The sequence below is a fragment of the Hyperolius riggenbachi genome, chromosome 5 (assembly GCF_040937935.1).
Source record: "Hyperolius riggenbachi isolate aHypRig1 chromosome 5, aHypRig1.pri, whole genome shotgun sequence".
In the NCBI taxonomy this organism is placed as follows: domain Eukaryota; kingdom Metazoa; phylum Chordata; class Amphibia; order Anura; family Hyperoliidae; genus Hyperolius; species Hyperolius riggenbachi.
This window is the reverse complement of record NC_090650.1, coordinates 26,458,368-26,477,871: the sequence shown is the minus strand read 5'-3', so window position 1 is coordinate 26,477,871 and position 19,504 is coordinate 26,458,368. Positions and strand designations below refer to the sequence as shown.

Below are 19,504 nucleotides of genomic sequence, written 5' to 3'. Positions count from 1 at the left end.
GCAGCCTCTGTGAACTGCAGCTGCTGATGGCTGGAAGAGGCGGGATGCACTGCTGTGACATCACAGGAAATCCGGTGTATGATTGACCATTATTTGCTGCAAATACTCAGACAAGAAATGACATGCAATGATGATTTTTGCAAAGGCCTATATACAACATGCATGCAAGGAAACCAAAATACAATGAGAATACAATGTGCACACAAAACCTAACTATGTAACTAAATGTATACACAATAAATACATACAACCATACACATATACCACTAGGTGCAGTACAGAAGGTAACAGGCAAAGAGCAGGATCAAGACGGAATGCAAGTTTTGGCAACAGGTCAGCAGGTACAGGGACAGATCAGACACAAGATCAGGAACAAAAAGATTGTGGAGTTGGCACACCTTACCCAAAGAATGGGTGCATAGCATGTAGGTGCTAAGCCAAGGCACCCGGTACATCAACAGTCAAGTATGGATTAGGTAAGGCTAGCACACAGACTTCAGGATGCAAACAATTCTATTTACATAGCTCCCAACTGTTCCTCTTTTGGAGGGACAGTCCCTCTTTGGGAGCCCTGTCCCTCTTTCCGCCTCATTTGTCCCTCTTTCAGGACATTGTCCCTATTTCTATATAAATATATATATTTTTCTACTAAAAAATATGTTTGTTTGACTCTGAATGTTATTCCCATCCTTGAAATTGATATATTACTAATTTTAAAATGTTAATATGAAGGAAAATGAACCCCGGATTGAAAGGACCAGTGTGGTTTGTATTATAAAACCACATATTTTTCTTATGGTATGCGTGACTAGGGTTGTGACAGGGGGTGTGGTTAGGGGTGTGGCTTAAGTGTCCCTCTTTCTCATCTCAAAAAGTTGGGAGGTATATATTCATTGCTTCATCAGTACGTATGCCTTGACCATTGTTTCGGGGCCACGGTGTGGCCCCTTCTTCAAAAAGTGCAGAGTCAAGCTTAGGACAAGCAGCACAAAGTTCTGACAATGCTGAGTTCCTGCCGGGCTCTTAATGGGGACCCGAACTCTTGCACTGCATACAATGAAAAGCTTTTACTCCACATTTACTGTAGTTGCTGAAGAAATCCACTGCTCTGCATTCCTGTGCTTGTTTAGCCAGACCAAAGTGTCTAATTAGTTTTAATCTGCAGCTGTGAAAAGACTGCAGGAGCTCTGCCAAGGCAGCTCCACCCCCACCCCCCTACAGTAAACACTGAGGCTTAACCCTTTCAGTGCACCCTGCAAAAGTGAAACCATACGTGTTTGTTTTTTTTTTTAGAAGCTCCAAATATTGTAATACAGACTTTTTTTTTTGTCAATAAAGGTCATCATGCTGAAGCTAATCTTTTACAACAGAGAGAAAATTCTGAGTTTAGTTCCACTTTAAATAGAGAGGCCACTCCTGCTGTATGATGAGGCCAGAGAGCCAGTACAATACAAGGCCCACAGGAAGGCAAAAGTGCAAGGGGCTGTCTCCTGCTGGTTGACAACTGAAGAACCACCTGCTGGTTGACAGCGGACATCCAGGGTAGAGTGAGTCAGTACTGACAGCAGCAGGCAAAATGTGGCGGAACAGTACTTGTACACATGTATTTTAAATGTCTCAATATTTCACGATAGTGTTCCTTAAATTTTATTGGCTCTTCCAACTCACGAACATTCTGAAAACAAACCTCAACTTCATTAGTTCATAGTGTACCGTTATGTTGGTTTGGTATTCTCAGGATGATGATTAGGATCTGGCAATGTTTTTCTTGCAGGGTATGATGGACGGGGTTCCTCTGGTGCTGACGGTTGTCCCTAAACATCAGGCCCATTCCTTTATTACTCAGGGATCTCCAGATGTTCTGGTGAGTGCGTCAATACTTTCCTTGTTGGTATTGTTGTCTTTGGTACTGTTCTTAAAGAGGAACTGTAACCCAGGATTGAACTTCATCCCAATCAGTAGCTGATACCCCCTTTCCCACGAGAAATCTTTACCTTTTCTCAAATGGATCATCAGGGGACTCTGTATGGCTATTGTGGTGAAACCCCTCCCATAGTGTGATGTCATGACCATGGTCCTGACAGTTTCCTGTCTGTGAACCTCATTGCATTGTGAGAAATAACGTCTGTTTCCAACTGCCAAGCAACCAGTATCTCCCTCGGTGGATATGTATATCCATTTTTTTTAAAAAAACGTTTAGCCTATTACATTGTTAGTGGGTGTGGTTATAGATAATGGCAGGTGGTGCTGGTTTTTTTTTTTTTTTTTTTTTTTTTTCATGTCTGCCAGCAGTAAAGATGATGACCTGCAGGCTGATTGTGATCAAACAATATGTACAAATTACATGGCAAATATCAGTAATTTCTTGATCTCTCTTCTATTTTGTAACTTCTCACTTTGCAATGTATAGATTTATTTTTTCCCCTTTTTACATAGTTACATAGTTATTTTGGTTGAAAAAAAGACATACGTCCATCGAGTTCAACCAGTATAAAGTACAACACCAGCCTGCTCCCTCACATATCCCTGTTGATCCAGAGGAAGGCGAAAAAACCCTTACAAGGCAAACTTGCTAAAGTTCCTCTTTAATAATGTATAGAGCACCATCCTCTTCTTTGGTGCTGTGCAGAGTAAAAACAGACGATCCTATATAATAAAACCTAACTGTCCCTGCGTCATCCTCCTGTCCCTGCGTCATCCTCCTGTCCCTGCGTCATCCTCCTGTCCCTGCGTCATCCTCCTGTCCCTGCGTCATCCTCCTGTCCCTGCGTCATCCTCCTGTCCCTGCGTCATCCTCCTGTCCCTGCGTCATCCTCCTGTCCCTGCGTCATCCTCCTGTCCCTGCGCCACGCTCCTGTCCCTGCGCCACGCTCCTGTCCCTGCGCCACGCTCCTGTCCCTGCGCCACCCTCCTGTCCCTGCGCCACCCTCCTGTCCCTGCGCCACCCTCCTGTCCCTGCGCCACCCTCCCTTCCCGGCGTCACCCTCCCTTCCCGGCGTCACCCTCCTGTCCCGGCGTCACCCTCCTGTCCCGGCGTCACCCTCCTGTCCCTGTTTCCGTGTTTTTTGTCTACTGCGCATGTGTAGCCATTAGGACAGGAGGAGGACGGGGCCTGGGAGCCAGGCAGGCATGTGGGTGCGCGCGTGCGCAGACGGCGGTGGTGTGAAAAGACCTATAGCTCATTTTAAAACGGGCTTAGGTCAACTGGTGGTACATACTGCAGAATTTATTAGATAAAATAATAGGTATATTGACAAATACTCATATATACTTGCATATAAGCTGACCTGTGTATAAGCTGAGTGTACCCACTTTCCCTCAGAAGCCAGGAAAAAGTGATTATTATTATTTAGTATTTATATAGTGCCGACATCTTACGCAGCGCTGTACAGAGAATATAGTCTTGTAACACTAACTGTCCCTCAGAGGAGCTCACAATCTAATCCCTACCATAGTCGCATATCTATGTATGTATCGTGTAGTGTATTTATTGTAGTCTAGGGCCAATTTAGGGGGAAGCCAATTAACTTATCTGTATGTTTTTGGGACGTGGGAGGAAACCAGAGGGCCCAGAGGAAACCCAAGCAGACACAGGGAGAACATACAAACTCCTTGCAGGTGTTGGCCTGGCTGGGATTCGAACCAGGGACCCAGCGCTGCAAGGCGAGAGCGCTAACCACTACGCCGTGTAGTGATTGACTTGCGTATAAGCCCCCTCCCCAATATAACCACCTCCACAGTAGCCAGATGTTCCCCCAGTACAAGTCAGCCCCCTCTTCATAGCCAGATGTGCCTCAGAATCATACAGCTGTGTCCCAAGAAGCCACTAGATGACATCATAGATATGAGACACAGCAAAAACAGGAAGAATCCCGATCATTGCACCGCTGACACGTTGCGTGCATGCTCCGCTCCACAAGCCCGGGGACACAGGTAGTATTGAGCAGCACACTCTGCAGACCATGTTGCAGGGGATAAAGGCCACAGACACAGCAGGGAGCCAGCTGGTAAGAGCAGGATCACTAGTGCACAATCATTGCACTCCTCTGCCATTAAGAAAACCTGCTCCATCATCTGTTCTGCTTCACTGACTCACATATAAGCTGAGGGGGTAACTTTTCAGCACATTCTTTTATGCTGAAGAATTAGGCTTATACGCGAGTATATACAGTATGACATTAACAAAAATGTAGAACACTTTACAAGACACCACATATCAGGTCAAGCTTAATAACCTATTACCACCTAGAACTAATGATTCAACGTTGGTTGGAGATAGAGTGCATTATCCGATGATATCTCTGAAAATCCAGTGGTAATCCCTGCTTTCTTGTTCTCTGAGGAAGCGGGTCCTTTCCGCGAAAGGCTGTTAGGCCATCTTGGACTCCCCTGTGCATGTCTCTCTGTATGCAACTCGGTTATGAATAAACCTGGAAGCATACGCTCTGGTGCCCAACTCTCTTATACACTACATATGCGGAACCTATTGTACCGTTATTAGGGCACCTTAATAGCTGACACACCACCTCTGGGTATCTGGATAATTTGCTAGTTGTCTAGTTAATGTGGCCCTCACATCAGTGTCACATGTCACTGGTGGCCATCATGAATGTGTACTAATTGTCTTGTCCCCACCAGGTCACTGTTAGTGCGAATGGACTGTTGGGGACGCATGGATGGCTACCCTATGATAAGAACTTCTCCAATTACTTCAGCTTCACCAAAGACACCACCGTCTCCAATGCCAAGTGAGTACCCGTGCCAGGCCCTGTGCAGGACATGTGTGGCGGATGTCTGTGTGATCTTCTCTCATATAGAGGAAACAGATCATGTTGCTGGTTAGTGTGCTGGTTAAGGGCTCTGCCTCTGACACAGGAGACCTGGCTCTGAATCTTGGCTTTTCCTGTTCAGTAAGCCAGCACCTATTCAGTGAGGACACCTTAGGCAAGACTCCCTAACACTGCTACTGTCTACTGAGCGCGCTCTAGTGGCGCTTTGAGTCCGCCAGGAGTAAAGCGCAATATAAATGTTGTGTCTTGTCTCGTGTGTCATGATGATTCTCCAATAGATCACTAATCAGAGTGGAGGCATGTTCGGCCCCAATACTAAAGAGGCACTCTGCTAATACCTCCATACAAATTCCTGAGCCTCTGCTGATGAGGTCCATTGCCATAGTGACCATACACAGGTATGATTTGTAACAATCCTTTGAAAGATCAATTTAAAAGTGTCCTGTCAGGTTCCTATGGCCCTAGACAACAGCTGTTTACACTACTGGGAGTGCAAGGAGGCATTATTTCCCCCCAGGGAGATACCTTTAAAGGATACCCAAGGTGACAGGAGAAGATAGACATGTGTATGTACAGTGCCAAGCACACAAATAACTAGGCTGTGTTCCTTTTTTTTCTCTGCCTGAAAGAGTTAAATATCAGGTATGTAAGTGGCTGACTCAGTCCTGACTCTGACAGGAAGTGACTACAGTGTGACCCTCACTAATAAGAAATTCCAACTATAAAACTCTTTCCTAGCAGAAAATGGGTTCTGAGAGCAAGAAAGAGATAAAAAGGAGAATTTCTTATCAGTGAGGGTCAGACTGTAGTCACTTCCTGTCTGAGTCAGGACTGAGTCAGCCACTTACACACCTGATATTTAACACTTTCAGGCAAAGAGAAAGAAAAAAGGGAACACAGCATAGTTATTTGTGTGCTAGGCACTGTACATACACATGTCTATCTCATCATGTCACATGTCAGTTTGGGTATCCTTTAACGTAGGCTGTTTATTATGCAGCATTCTCCCCCAGAGCATTCTGGGAGACCAGGTATATTCTGTACTGGCTTTAGAATTATCTGTAAACAAATATTCCACAGTTCTAAACATGTCGCCACCTGTGATAAACCGAATGTAAATCAGGGAGAGGAAAGATTTTACAATTGACAAACATTGACTAAATAATCTATAAAAGAATATTGTAAAAGAATTAGCGATTTTTTTCATTACATTATTTTGGTTACAGTTCCTCTGGAAAATGTACCTGAGGTGGCTCAAAAGAAAAAAAAAACAGGCTGATCAGTCCCTCGCCATCCTCCTCCGCCTCCTGAATCTTCAGCCAGTCAGCGCACGAGCAGTCCAGCCGCGCGCTCCCGTGGCCGGGTGCATTCTACGCCTGCGCAGGCACAGAACCCTCCTGCAGTACGCTCCGACTGGCCAAATTACCAGGCTGAATTGCGGAGCATCGAGGAGGACGGTGAGGGAGCAATCAACCTGAAGGGGGCTGGAAGAGGCCCCAGGTATGTAAAAATTTTTTCTTCTGAGCCATCTAAAGCTGGCCACTAACGGTCCAATTTCTAGCGAAAAATCATTCGAGCGATCAGAAATTCTGATCGGAAGTGAAAAATTGTAATACATCGTTCACTACACCATCAACTAACCAATCTTTGCTTCCCTTCTATCACAACCAACAAGAAAATCCAAATTTTGGTTCGCCAAAAATTCATTCAAACGACATTTTTTTTTCACTCGTTATTTACAACCAATCCGATCAGAATTTCTGATCGCTCAAACGATTTTTCGCTAGAAATTGGACTGTTAGTGGCCACCTTCAGGTTTTGAGTTGATGCTAATTTTATGCCAATTTATACAGCTTGGAAATCGATCAATCCTATGAAACCACCAAAGATGTGAGGATTTAGCAGCAGCAAGCATTTTGTTAGACTTTCTGGTATCTATCCACTTGGGGTGAGGTTGTGGGGGATGGGTCGGGTGTCTTTACAGAAGTCAGTGAGGTTCTGCAGAACGGCTGTGCCTTTTGCTGGGTGATGTCATCACTAATGGGCGGAGTCTCTTGCAGGACACAGCGCTTCCTGTCCGGACCCTTCGCTCTCGGAGCCGAGCTGTCTTCCAGCACTTTGGTGGTATCGCATGATGCCAAGTTACTCTTCAGCGGTGGCCACTGGGACAACAGCCTGCGCATCACATCTCTGAGCAGAGGGAAGGTCATCACCATCATCACCCGGCACATCGGTAATTACCAGGAGTGACACCGACACATGCAGCCTAGAGTTGTCCAGCCATACTATCTCAGAAAAAAACACATATATAAGTAGATAAATACTTGCTCTGCTTACATAACAGATGTATTGCACTGTCCACGTTTTGATTTTAGTAATTTTCCTCCAATACAAAAAAGAGAAAATCCTTCTTCGCATTTCCCATTTTAACTGTGGCTATTTTGAAGCCAATCCTGATGTCATTTCCTCCCTTACTCTCCTCTGCCTGATTTGCCCACCCTTCACTATAGAAAGTGCATTGTCTCAGCATGAGAAATATTGGCCAATCCGAGAGGAACAGAGGTGTGTGAGGGGAAAACAAAGGGACAGAGGCATCAGCCAATCAGGCTGCATTAGTTAAGTCTGAGGGGAAGTAGAGAAGCAAGAAAAGGACAACCCAGCATGCCCTGCAACTTCCTTTTTGTGTACCAAATTTTGTGTGTAACAAATAAGAGTCCGGTAAACTGGGGAATGATCATTTATCAACAAGAAAAGTAATAGTGATTTTAACTTTTGGATTGCCTGGTTAGCATCCGTATTACTTGTTTACCAGATAAAAATATTTTGATTTTATGCCCGACAGTTACACTTTAATACTTTACATGTCCGATTCCTCTTCCGAGTTTCGGGCTCGAAGTTGGTTGCATCGTCAATCGAGCATGCTTTTCACAGCACTGCGTTTCATCTTATTCAACAATAGTTATTGTAAAAGATGGTCAATTCGCCACCAAATCTACAGACGTATGGCTATCTTTAGTCCACATAATGTTTTTCCCCTCTTAGTAGATGCTGGGATGACTGTATTGTACGAATCTGTGTCTGAAGTCTTTCCACAATCAAATATAGCAACTACTGAATTCAGTTTCAACAATCACAAAGAGTTTAACCCTCCTGGCGGTTTGCAAAAAAATCGCCAGGGGGCAGCAAATCTTTTTTTTTTAATTTTTTTTTTTTTTTTCATGTAGCGAGACAAAGTCTCGCTACATGATAGCCGCTGCTCAGCGGCATCCCCCCAGCCCCTCCGATCGCCGCCGGCGATCGGAGATCCGGAGATCCCGTTCAAAGAACGGGATCTCCCGGAGGGCTTCCCCCGTCGCCATGGCGACGGGGCGGGATGACGTCACCGACGTCATCGACGTCGTGACGTCAAAGGGGATTCCGATCCACCCCATAGAGCTGCCTGGCACTGATTGGCCAGGCAGCGCACGGGGTCTGGGGGGGGGGCGGCTGCGGCGCGACGGATAGCGGCGGATCGGCGGGTAGCGGCGGCGATCGGGCACTGCACGCAGCTAGCAAAGTGCTAGCTGCGTGCAGCAAAAAAAAAATTATGCAAATCGGCCCAGCGGGGCCTGAGCGGTGCCTTCCGGCGGCTTACCCCGAGCTCAGCTCGGGCTTACCGCCAGGAAGGTTAAAGAGACACTAAAGCGAAAAAAAAATGGTGATATAATGAATTGGTTGTGTAGTACGGATAAATACTAGAACATTAGTAGCAAAGAAAATCTTGTCATATTTTTATTTTCAGTTACCATATATGATGTAACTGCACTCCAAATGATTTTACAGAGCAGGGTAGTGAACTATTGACCTGTCCTCTGGAGAGAGAAAAAGAGAAAAATACAGTGACTGACAATTGAGATGACAAGCTTCAGAAGACAAAGCTCTCTATAACTTTAAAAAGTCATGGAGCTCAATGGCTCTTTTGCATAGATCACTAGAGTTTCTCAACTCTTCCTGTACTAGAAACAATATTAGACTTATGTCTCTGCTCCTAATGTTTTATTTCTTAGCTGTACTACACATACAAATCATTATATTATATTATATATATTTTTTCCCTTTAGTGTCCCTTTAATCAGAAATACTCATTATATGCGATCAGTGTAAGGTTATATTTAAGAATGTTATAATTGTATTTGTGTCCATTTACTGATAGTAAAACAAAGCAGCTTATTATAAATGAGTTTGGCTGTCTCCATGTTTCTGGTAACGCTGTCTCTATGCTCTGATTGGCCGATAGACGTGGTGACGTGCCTGGCATTGGACCAGTGTGGGATGTACCTGATCTCCGGTTCCCGGGATACCACCTGCATGGTGTGGGAGGTGCTGCAGCAGGTGAGGCGGGGCTGAGGGCCACTTCCTGCTGATTCCTGTATGTAGTCTGTGTACTCATAGACGTCTGTCTCTGTAGGGGGGCTTTGCCTGCGGACTGTCCCCGAAGCCGGTGCAGGTGTTGTACGGCCACAGTGACGAGGTGACCTGCACCGCTATCAGCACGGAGCTGGACATGGCGGTCTCCGGATCTAAGGTGAGGAGAAGAGCTTGTCAGCGACATGCTAATATTTCTAACTCGCATGCAAAATTCATGCACCCTGGAACTGGGTACCTCAAATGCAGGGCCGGCACAACCATATGGGCAACCTGGGCAATTGCCCCAGGGCCCCAAGACGGATGCTAATACTCCCCTTCCCCTCCAAGATCACCCCTGCAGGGTTTCGGCAGAGTAGGGACTTAGCTGTACCGGCCCATAGCTCCATGTGCCGTGTCGCGGAGTATTTGCACCCCCGAGAGGAGGCAGACGAGGGGAACTGAGCCACGGACCAAGGGAAGAGCAGCCAGCCAGGACACGTGAGTCAATACCCTGCTGAAGACTCTACAGGGCACCGGGGTTCCCTGTTAAGTTGTGGGGGCCCAGCAGTGGCCTCAGGGGCCCGGGGGGGGGGGGGTTGGCAGCAAAAAAAAGGACCCTAATGATGCTTTAGGGAATGTTGGGGGGAAGTTGAAGAAGGGAGGAGAATGTAAGGTAGGCAAGGCTAGGTTTTTTTTTATTTTTATCTCATAAATGTATTTTCACCTCTATATTTCTTTAATTTATCCCAATCTTTGGGGAGTTCAGCTCTGTGATTTGCTGTATTTCTGTAACCCGTACCGAACAGAGAATTACAAATGACTGTCTCTCTCTCCCTCTCTCTCTCTCTCTCTCTCTCTCTCTGCCAGGACGGTACGGTGATTGTGCACACTATTCGGCGGGGGCAGTTTATGAGGTGTATTAAGCCTCCCTGTGAGAGTTCGCTTCCTTTGACCATCTCCCACCTGGCTGTCGGCCTAGAGGGGCAGATCGTCTTCCAGAGCACCATCGAGGGCCGCAGCTCTCTCAAGGTGACGATCCCACAAGATGACCTGTTTCTTTTGTATTCATAGATGTCTACTTTACACTGTGCTAGAATTTGTAGCAGAGAGGAGTTTGTATATGGAGTGGGAGAAGCTCATAACAGGAAAGGCCTATACTGGAATAGGAGGAGCTTAGGATAGGGAGGGGTCTGTAGCCAGAATATGAGAAACTCAGGATAGGGAGGAGTCTGTAGCTGGAGTGGGAGGAGGTTAGGATAGGGAGGAGTCTGTAGCTGGAGTGGGAGGAGGTTAGGACAGGAAGGAGTCTTTACCTGGAGTGGGAGGGTCTCAGGACACAGAAAGGTGTGTGTGTGTGTGTGTATAGCTAGAGTGGAAGAATTTCAGGATAGGGAGGAGTCTGTAGCTCGAGGGGAGAGGACAGTATATATCTGTGGGAGGAGATCAGGGTTGGAGGGGAGGGGGGACAGTTTATATCTGTGTGGGAGGAGCTCAGGGCAGGAGGGGAGGGGGGACAGTTTAGATCTGTGTGGGAGGGGCTCAGGGCAGGAGGGAAGGAGACAGTTTATATCGGGTGTGGATGGAGCTCAGGGCAGGAGGGAAGGAGACAGTTTTTATCTGGTGTGGGAGAAGCTCAGGGCAGTGGGCAGTCTATATAGTTTGCATCCTCTCACTTCAGCTGTGCTTTAAAATACATGAATGAACTCCTGTTGTGTTTCTTGGTTTCAGGACAAGTTTGCGCTGCACCTGTACTCTGTGAATGGGAAGCACTTGTCATCAGTGCAGCTGGATGAGCAGGTCTCTGCTCTCTGCGTCACACAAGAGTTTGTGGTGTTTGGCACCGTGCAATGTTCCCTGCAGATCCGAGACCTGCGCAGGTATGGCAGAACAGAGGGCGTGGCCAGAATTGTGGGGCCATGTGACTGACGTCATCCTGTATTCATACTGCAGTCACTGTAATCTTCCAGCATATAACTAACAAGACCTTCTCCTCTCCACAGCCTCAGCCTGGCTGCATCGCCTCTGCCGATGAAGGTCCCTGTCCACTGCGTGTCCATCACCAAGGAGAACAGCCACATCCTGGTGGGCCTGGAGGATGGGAAGCTGATTGTGGTGGGGGCTGGGACGCCCCTGGAGGTAGGAGGAGAGTCCTGGAGATGTGTTGTGGTTTTCATGCATCTGATCACTGAGTCTGTGGTGATTGTCAGGAGCTCTCCAGTCTTATGCCGGGAATACACAATTGAGCCAATAGATGGCTCTAATGATAATTTCCGACATGTCCGATCACCCGCCGCATCGATTCCGCGCTCGATACCGTGGGCGGGACAATGGAAAAGGATAATGAGCAGAAGATAAGAGAATCGATCCGGCGGCATTATCGAGCGGTACAAACCGTGTATTCCCGGCATTATTGTTAGCTGGAGGATGCTGTTGGAAGGAGCAGAGTCCTCCAGCAGCACAGAGTATATCAGGAGAGGAGAGTTACAGGAAGAAGCAGAGTCCTCCAGCAGCACAGAGTATATCAGGAGAGGAGGGTTATATAGAGGAAGGAGCAGAGTCCTCCAGCAGCACAGAGTATATCAGGAGAGGAGGGTTAGATAGAGGAAGGAGCAGAGTCCTCCAGCAGCACAGAGTATATCAGGAGAGGAGAGTTAGAGGAAGGGGCAGAGTCCTCCAGCAGCACAGAGTATATCAGGAGAGGAGAGTTAGAGGGAGGAGCAGAGCCCTCCAGCAGCACAGAGTATATCAGGAGAGGAGAGTTAGAGGAAGGAGCAGAGTCCTCCAGCAGCACAGGGTATATCAGGAGAGGAGGGTTATATAGAGGAAGGAGCAGAGTCCTCCAGCAGCACAGAGTATATCAGGAGAGGAGAGTTATATAGAGGGAGGAGCAGAGTCCTCCAGCAGCACAGAGTATATCAGGAGAGGAGGGTTAGAGAAAGGAGCAGAGTCCTCCAGCAGCACAGAGTATATCAGGAGAGGAGGGTTATATAGAGGAAGGAGCAGAGTCCTCCAGCAGCACAGAGTATATCAGGAGAGGAGAGTTATATAGAGGGAGGAGCAGAGTCCTCCAGCAGCGCAGAGTATATCAGGAGAGGAGGGTTATATAGAGGAAGGAGCAGAGTCCTCCAGCAGCACAGAGTATATCAGGAGAGTTATATAGAGGGAGGAGCAGAGTCCTCCTGCAGCACAGAGTATATCAGGAGAGGAGAGTTATATAGAGGGAGGAGCAGAGTCCTCCAGCAGCACAGAGTATATCAGGAGAGGAGGGTTATATAGAGGAAGGAGCAGAGCCCTCCAGCAGCGCAGAGTATATCAGGAGAGGAGGGTTATATAGAGGAAGGAGCAGAGTCCTCCAGCAGCACAGAGTATATCAGGAGAGGAGAGTTATATAGAGGGAGGAGCAGAGTCCTCCTGCAGCACAGAGTATATCAGGAGAGGAGAGTTATATAGAGGGAGGAGCAGAGTCCTCCTGCAGCACAGAGTATATCAGGAGAGGAGAGTTAGAGGAAGGAGCAGAGTCCTCCAGCAGCACAGAGTATATCAGGAGAGGAGAGTTAGATAGAGGGGGGAGCAGAGTCCTCCTGCAGCACAGAGTATATCAGGAGAGGAGAGTTAGAGGAAGGAGCAGTGTCCTCCAGCAGCACAGAGTATATCAGGGGAGGAGAGTTAGATAGAGGGGGAGCAGAGTCCTCCTGCAGCACAGAGTATATCAGGAGAGGAGAGTTAGATAGAGGGAGGTGCAGAGTCCTCCTGCAGCACAGAGTATATCAGGAGAGGAGAGTTAGAGGGAGGAGCAGAGTCCTCCTGCAGCACAGAGTATATCAGGAGAGGAGAGTTAGATAGAGAAAGGAGCAGAGTCCTCCAGCAGCATAGAGTATATCAGGAGAGGAGAGGTAAATAGTGGAAGGAGCAGAGTCCTCCAGCAGCACAGAGTATATCAGGAGAGGAGAGTTAGATAGAGGAAGGAGCAGAGTCCTCCAGCAGCACAGAGTATATCAGGAGAGGCGAGTTAGAGGAAGGAGCAGAGTCCTCCAGCAGCACAGAGTATATCAGGAGAGGAGAGTTAGAGGAAGGGGCAGAGTCCTCCAGCAGCACAGAGTATATCAGGAGAGGAGAGTTAGAGGGAGGAGCAGAGCCCTCCAGCAGCACAGAGTATATCAGGAGAGGAGGGTTAGAGGAAAGAGCAGGGTCCTCCAACAGCACAGAGTATATCAGGGGAGGAGAGTTAGAGGAAGGGTCAGAGTCCTCCAGCAGCACAGAGTGTATCAGGAGAGTTAGAGGGAGGAGCAGAGTCCTCCAACAGCACAGAGTATATCAGGAGAGGAGGGTTAGATTGAGGGAGGAGCAGAGTCCTCCAGCAGCACAGAGTATACCAGGAGAGGAGAGTTAGATAGAGGAAGGAGCAGAGCCCTCCAGCAGCACAGAGTATATCAGGAGAGGAGGGTTAGATAGAGGAAGGAGCAGAGTCCTCCAGCAGCACAGAGTATATGAGGAGAGGTAAATAGTGGAAGGAGCAGAGTCCTCCAGCAGCACAGAGTATATCAGGAGAGGAGAGTTAGATAGAGGAAGGAGCAGAGTCCTCCAGCAGCACAGATTATATCAGGAGAGGGGAGTTAGAGGGAGGAGCAGAGTCCTCCAGCAGCACAGAGTATATCAGGAGAGGAGAGTTAGATAGAGGAAGGAGCAGAGTCCTCCAGCAGCACAGAGTATATCAGGAGAGGAGAGTTAGAGGAAGGAGTAGAGTCCTCCAGCAGCACAGGGTATATCAGGAGAGGAGGGTTAGATAGAGGAAGGAGCAGAGTCCTCCAACAGCACAGAGTATATCAGGAGAGGAGGGTTAGAGGAAAGAGCAGGGTCCTCCAACAGCACAGAGTATATCAGGGGAGGAGAGTTAGAGGAAGGGTCAGAGTCCTCCAGCAGCACAGAGTGTATCAGGAGAGTTACAGGAAGGAGCCGAGTCCTCCAGCAGCACAGAGTATATCAGGAGAGGAGAGTTACAGGAAGGAGCAGGGTCCTCCAGCAGCACAGAGTATATCAGGAGAGGAGAGTTAGATAGAGGAAGGAGCAGAGTCCTCCAGCAGCACAGAGTATATCATGAGCGTTAGTGGATGGAGTCCTCCTGATATACTGTGTGCTGCTGGAGAGTAGAAATACATTTTGGAGGCTATAGTCTTCCAGCAGTGTCTTCCACATGAGTCCAGACTCCTCCAGTATCACGTTAGTAAATTTCATCCTCCAGTCATGCAGATTCTAGAATTGTTCTGCACATCTCTACATGAAGCTAATTTAGAATTCCTCCTTTCCCAGGTGAAGACAGGGCAGTTTACGAGAAAGCTGTGGGGCTCTACACGCAGGATATCTCTAGTCTCCTCCGGGGAAACAGAATACAGACCCAACGAGACCAAGTGAACCTTGAGATGATGTCAGAATCTGCTGTCACTGGCGGCCGCCCCTTGTGGTTGGGTAATCGGGCCGCTATATAGCGCGCAAGCAATAATGAGGTGTGCAGGGAGCGCACCAGCACATGAACACAGCAAGCCTTCGCACCTTGTTCTCTCTACAAACACTGGACACCCATTTGCCTTATCAGAGGAGGAGTTTTTCTGAGACTTCTACTCCAAAAACTTGTTTCTAAAGGAACCGAAAGGTCAATGTGAAGACTACTTCAGAGCAGCAGCACCAAAAGCTTCTCGTTTGCCTGTTGCACAGTCGCTGAACCCGCTGGAGCTTTCGTAAGCATTAAAACGACGAACTGATGCCGCTTTGGACCCGCGGACCGATCTCCGCACACGGACCTCAATCAGGCCAGCGTTGTCCTGCCATTTTTGAAATATTCCCACTTTTTTGTTGTTGTTGTTTTTAAAAAGACCTTTGTAGTTGAACACTGTAACCTTTTTACCGGAAGACCTTCTGCTGGTAAAAACAAAATCACTCCAGCAATGGACAAGGTGTTGGGGGAGGGGGGTGTTAATTCCAAAAACTTGCACTTAAGTCTTCTGCAGTCTGCTGTATACTTTTCTATAGTATCGTTACCAGTACGGCGCGGGCCGCTGTACCTCTGTCTCTCCCTGCTGGATTTATTGAGAATTGCCCGACCGTTGGGCCTTGTTACCGATTTTTTTTCTGTCTCGTGGAAATGGGAGGGGGGGGGGGTGTGTATGTTTTTACTCCATTGCCTTTTGAGTTAAAGGCTATACTATGGGTTTCAAGAGGGATCAATTCAATTATTATGTACAGAGGACCAAATCTATAGTTTTAGTGGTGCCGGGACTGCAAGTTATTTATGATTGTTTGACCAGGAACTAAAAGTCTTCAGGATTTTGCCTAAATTTGAGATTTGTGTTGGTCTAGTTCAGCTGACCCAGTTGGGGAGGGGACTGACTTGTAGCTCTGGGGTGTCCTATATCTATATATATATATAGCTGTCCTCACATCGTGTCACATGACCAGACGATCTGAACGATTGGTTAATTTTTGGCGAGATGTCGTGATAGAATTTGGCATTCTTTTATGTTTCTTTGCACTAGATATTGAGGTGTTTTTACTACTTTTGTACTTTTTGTTTAAAAGGGTCCTCCATGTTTTTTGCCTTTTCTTTTGTCCATTAAGTTTGATTCATAGAAGAGTTTCCTTTTTACAAGGACACAAGGACATCATTGTGTATTTTCCCCAGAATACAATTCCGTTAATTAACGGACCTCTTGCTTGAAAGTCACTTTTTATGCATTGCTTATGTGTTTGTGGCATTATTTAATGATTTTTATGTTTTTACTTTTGTGTAAACAAAACACATAAAAATGCACGCTCCCGCCCCCGTCATGTGTTTCTGTAACTACATTTATGCGTCCATGTACGGTTTTATAAAGGCTACAGGCCTTTGCATTATGGTGGGTTTTTTATTTTTAAAGGATACCTGAGGTGACATGTGATAGGATGAGATAGACTTGGGTATGAATAGTGCCAAGCACACAAATAACTATGCTGTGTTCCTTTTTTTCTTTCTTTGCCTGAAAGAGTTAAATATCAGGTATGTAAGTGGCTGACTCAGTCCTGACTCAGACAGGAAGTGACTACAGTGTGACCCTCACTGATAAGAAATTCCAACTATAAAACACTTTCTTAGCAGAAAATGGCTTCTGGGAGCAGGAAAGAGATAAAAAGGTTCAATAGTTCATGGATTTTAGCTCTGGCATACTTCAATGAATGTGTCATTGAGCAAAAACAATAAAACAGTTAAAACTTAAAAAGTAGATTTAAACATAAAATGGAATATCTTAAAAAGTCATTTTTATGAGAAGGAAGATGGGTACAATTATTTATTTCATTAGTTTATTTTCGCCTCGGGTGTCCTTTAAATCACACTGGCTATCTACTAGTTACTGCATGAGGAATTCTGGGGGAAATGCACTGATCTTGTTCTTGTTCAAACTTTGTTGTATATCTTCTGCAATGGAAAGCTCTGGTGAAATCTGGTGTGGCCGGAACTTTACGCTGCCCGGCATGCGCAGTATGATACTGCACTGCAAGATTTCCTATTCTTTTATGCTTTGGTTGATATCTCCGTAGCCACGCCTCCTACAATCTCCAAATTTTGAGGATAGGAGGGCGACCCACTGAACTACATCTAAGCCCCCAAATACCGCCGGTTCACCAAAATTTGGCATGGCTGCAAAGATATTTGATGTAATTTGTTTAAATTTGCCACTGAGCATGAATACTACTCAGACCACAAGGCAGCTCTACGGCAGCACAATCGGACACTGCCCCGGCCGTTAGACATGGACTGCCCTGTAGGCCGCGGACAGGCTGTGATGTAGCAGACAGCTTCTGTAAGGCCGCTCGGAGCCTGCTCGCCTTATATGGAAACACCCCTCCTGTACAGACCACCAGGGCGTGCTGCAGGGGGAGAGGGGGTGGACTGGTAAAGGGGCCTCCTATGATTTTTGGGGAAACCCTCTGATTTTACTACAGACTCATTTTGAATGTATTTGGGGGGTTTATAGCAGATAAATGCAAACTAAAGCACAATATTGTCTGAACACTGAATTATTCATACAGGCTACGCTACAAAGAAGCGGCTGCTCTGTAATTCTCTCAGCAGAATGAATTTAACGGCCTTTAACACTCCAATATTTGACTGTTGCGCCTCAGCTCTGATGTGCTATTGATGTAAATAATCATACATCCAATTTATTTTTCCTTGGAAGACAATTGGGCAGCCGGTTTTACTGCAGTTTTTATTTCCTGTTTTCCTAGTGTCCCTGGGGGTTTCAGGCAGCACTGTGTATGCCAAACAGGTACCCTTTATGCATTTCTAAACCCTGGGCACCTGATATGTTGGGGGGCTCTTTGTAACATTTGTTTCATGCCAGTGATATGAGCATTCAACAAAACTTTATTTACACCCGGAGAATGTAAAATGGACATTTTGTAGGGCGGTAGTATGTTTAGTAATCCCTAGTTTTGGTTGAGATCCATTGCCCTGTTCATGTTAATCTGAGCTTTCAACAAAACTTTATTTACGCCCTGAGAATGTAAAATGGACATTTTGTAGCTCGGTAGTATGTTTAGTGATCCCTAGTTTTGGTTGAGATCCATTGCCCTGTTCATGTTAATCTGAGCTTTCAACAAAACTTTATTTACACCCGGAGAATGTAAAATGGACATTTTGTAGCTCGGTAGTATGTTTAGTGATCCCTAGTTTTGGTTGAGATCCATTGCCCTGTTCATGTTAATCTGAGCTTTCAACAAAACTTTATTTACGCCCTGAGAATGTAAAATGGACATTTTGTAGGGCAGTAGCATGTTTAGAGATTCCTGGTTTTGGTTGAGATCCATTGCCCTGTTCATGTTGTAACATACTGGTAATACGAGCTTTCAACAAAACACCAGAGAATGTAAAATGGACATTTTGTAGGGCAGTAGTATGTTTAGTGATTTTTGGCATTGGTTCAGAGCCATAGTCCTGTTCATTCTGTAGGATAGTCTCGTCTAGAAGTGTGGAAATCTTCCATTAGCCTATCCGGAAGTCAAAAAGGTCAATATTGTCAGTTTTATTACTTTATGCTGTGCATAGTCACCTCATTAATTCTGGGATTTTTATCTTGGGGGGGGGGGGGGGGCAGCAGCATCCATTCCATCCCACCCCACCCAGGGTTTTTATCTTCCGAGGTGAAGGGGGGGGGGGGCTAATCCCGCCCAAGTTTACCGGCCAGACTATGTGCTGCATACTTTTAATAGCTTCTGTTCTCGATTTACAAGCCACTGCAGGGGTTGCCTTGGTGTGAAATGCTACACGGGGCTGTCTGCCTCCTATAATAACAGGGTTGTCGTCTCCGCAAGAAGGGGAGCAAGGCATTCATTTTGGTCAATATAGAAAAAAGAATAAAAGATGGGGACGTTGTATTTAAAGTGGTATTGTCATCTACAATCTATAACACAAGGCCCGTGGGCTGAATGCGGCCCTCCTTGCCATTTTATCTGGCCCTCCAGATCTTCAAATATGCATCACTATAAGCAGTAAAAGCTCACTGCCTTCCCCTTCACAGGAGCACAGCAGTGACAGTGTTTTTGGTTGAAACATTGTCGGTTTAAGCCTGGGTGCAGCAACAAACCACAGGCCCCTCAGCGATATTAGCATGAGGCCCCCCAGTTCCAGCGCTGCGTTGTCTTTTCTGTTCTCCAGCTGCTAATCACGTGACACGCCTCAGGAGCCAGAGGTATGCAGCATAGCGTGTGGCTGTCAGGAAGACCGGAGGAGGCCCGAAGCAGCACGGGAGCAGGTAAGTATTCTGCGCTACTCTGCAGAAGGGGGAGGAGCTGCCCCCGGCAAGCGCTATAGTTGGGCCGCTTAGTTTGAGACTGTTCAATAAATGTTACATTTTAATAACCAATTTGGCCCGCAACTTAAGCCTCATTCACATCATGGCCATTTCTGTGTGCTTTCCACAGCGCACTGCCCTGTGCGTTCTGCAAGGTATTGATTTTCCCATGTCATTAAATGCGCCTGGATCACACCTATGTGCTGTGCTGTGTTACAAAAACGTAGTCTTGCATGCATTTCTGTGCGTTGAGCTGTAAAGCGCACATTAATGCAAGTGAATGGGTGCGCTTTTCTAGCGCATAGAAGCGCATGCGTTTTTTACCCCTATTTGGAAAAAACTACATTTACATATGAAAACAAAGCTTTATTGACAACTGCTACAATAAGCAAAACATGCTTTAAAAAAGCGCAACGCACTGAAACGCGCACAACGTTTTTATCATGCGCTTTTAAATGTTTTTCAACACACCTAACGAAAACGAGGCCTTTAGACTGTTTTAGATTT

The 19,504-nt window shown here is 46.5% G+C and overlaps 1 protein-coding gene across 3 annotated transcripts in view; it reads left to right on the top strand.

The window, feature by feature from the left end:
• NBEAL2 (neurobeachin like 2) overlaps positions 1 to 18,287 on the top strand; it is a 239,052-nt gene extending 220,765 nt beyond the window's left edge. For all 3 annotated transcript variants that reach the window (XM_068235222.1, XM_068235221.1, XM_068235220.1), the window contains 9 exons: positions 1,775 to 1,864; positions 4,639 to 4,748; positions 6,851 to 7,023; positions 9,067 to 9,161; positions 9,238 to 9,354; positions 10,044 to 10,205; positions 10,905 to 11,053; positions 11,177 to 11,312; positions 14,484 to 18,287. In XM_068235222.1, the coding sequence (XP_068091323.1) occupies positions 1,775 to 1,864; positions 4,639 to 4,748; positions 6,851 to 7,023; positions 9,067 to 9,161; positions 9,238 to 9,354; positions 10,044 to 10,205; positions 10,905 to 11,053; positions 11,177 to 11,312; positions 14,484 to 14,585 (1,134 nt within the window). In that variant the 3' untranslated portion in view covers positions 14,586 to 18,287. The remainder of the gene's footprint in view (positions 1 to 1,774; positions 1,865 to 4,638; positions 4,749 to 6,850; positions 7,024 to 9,066; positions 9,162 to 9,237; positions 9,355 to 10,043; positions 10,206 to 10,904; positions 11,054 to 11,176; positions 11,313 to 14,483) is intronic.
• The last annotated feature ends 1,217 nt before the right edge of the window (positions 18,288 to 19,504 follow it).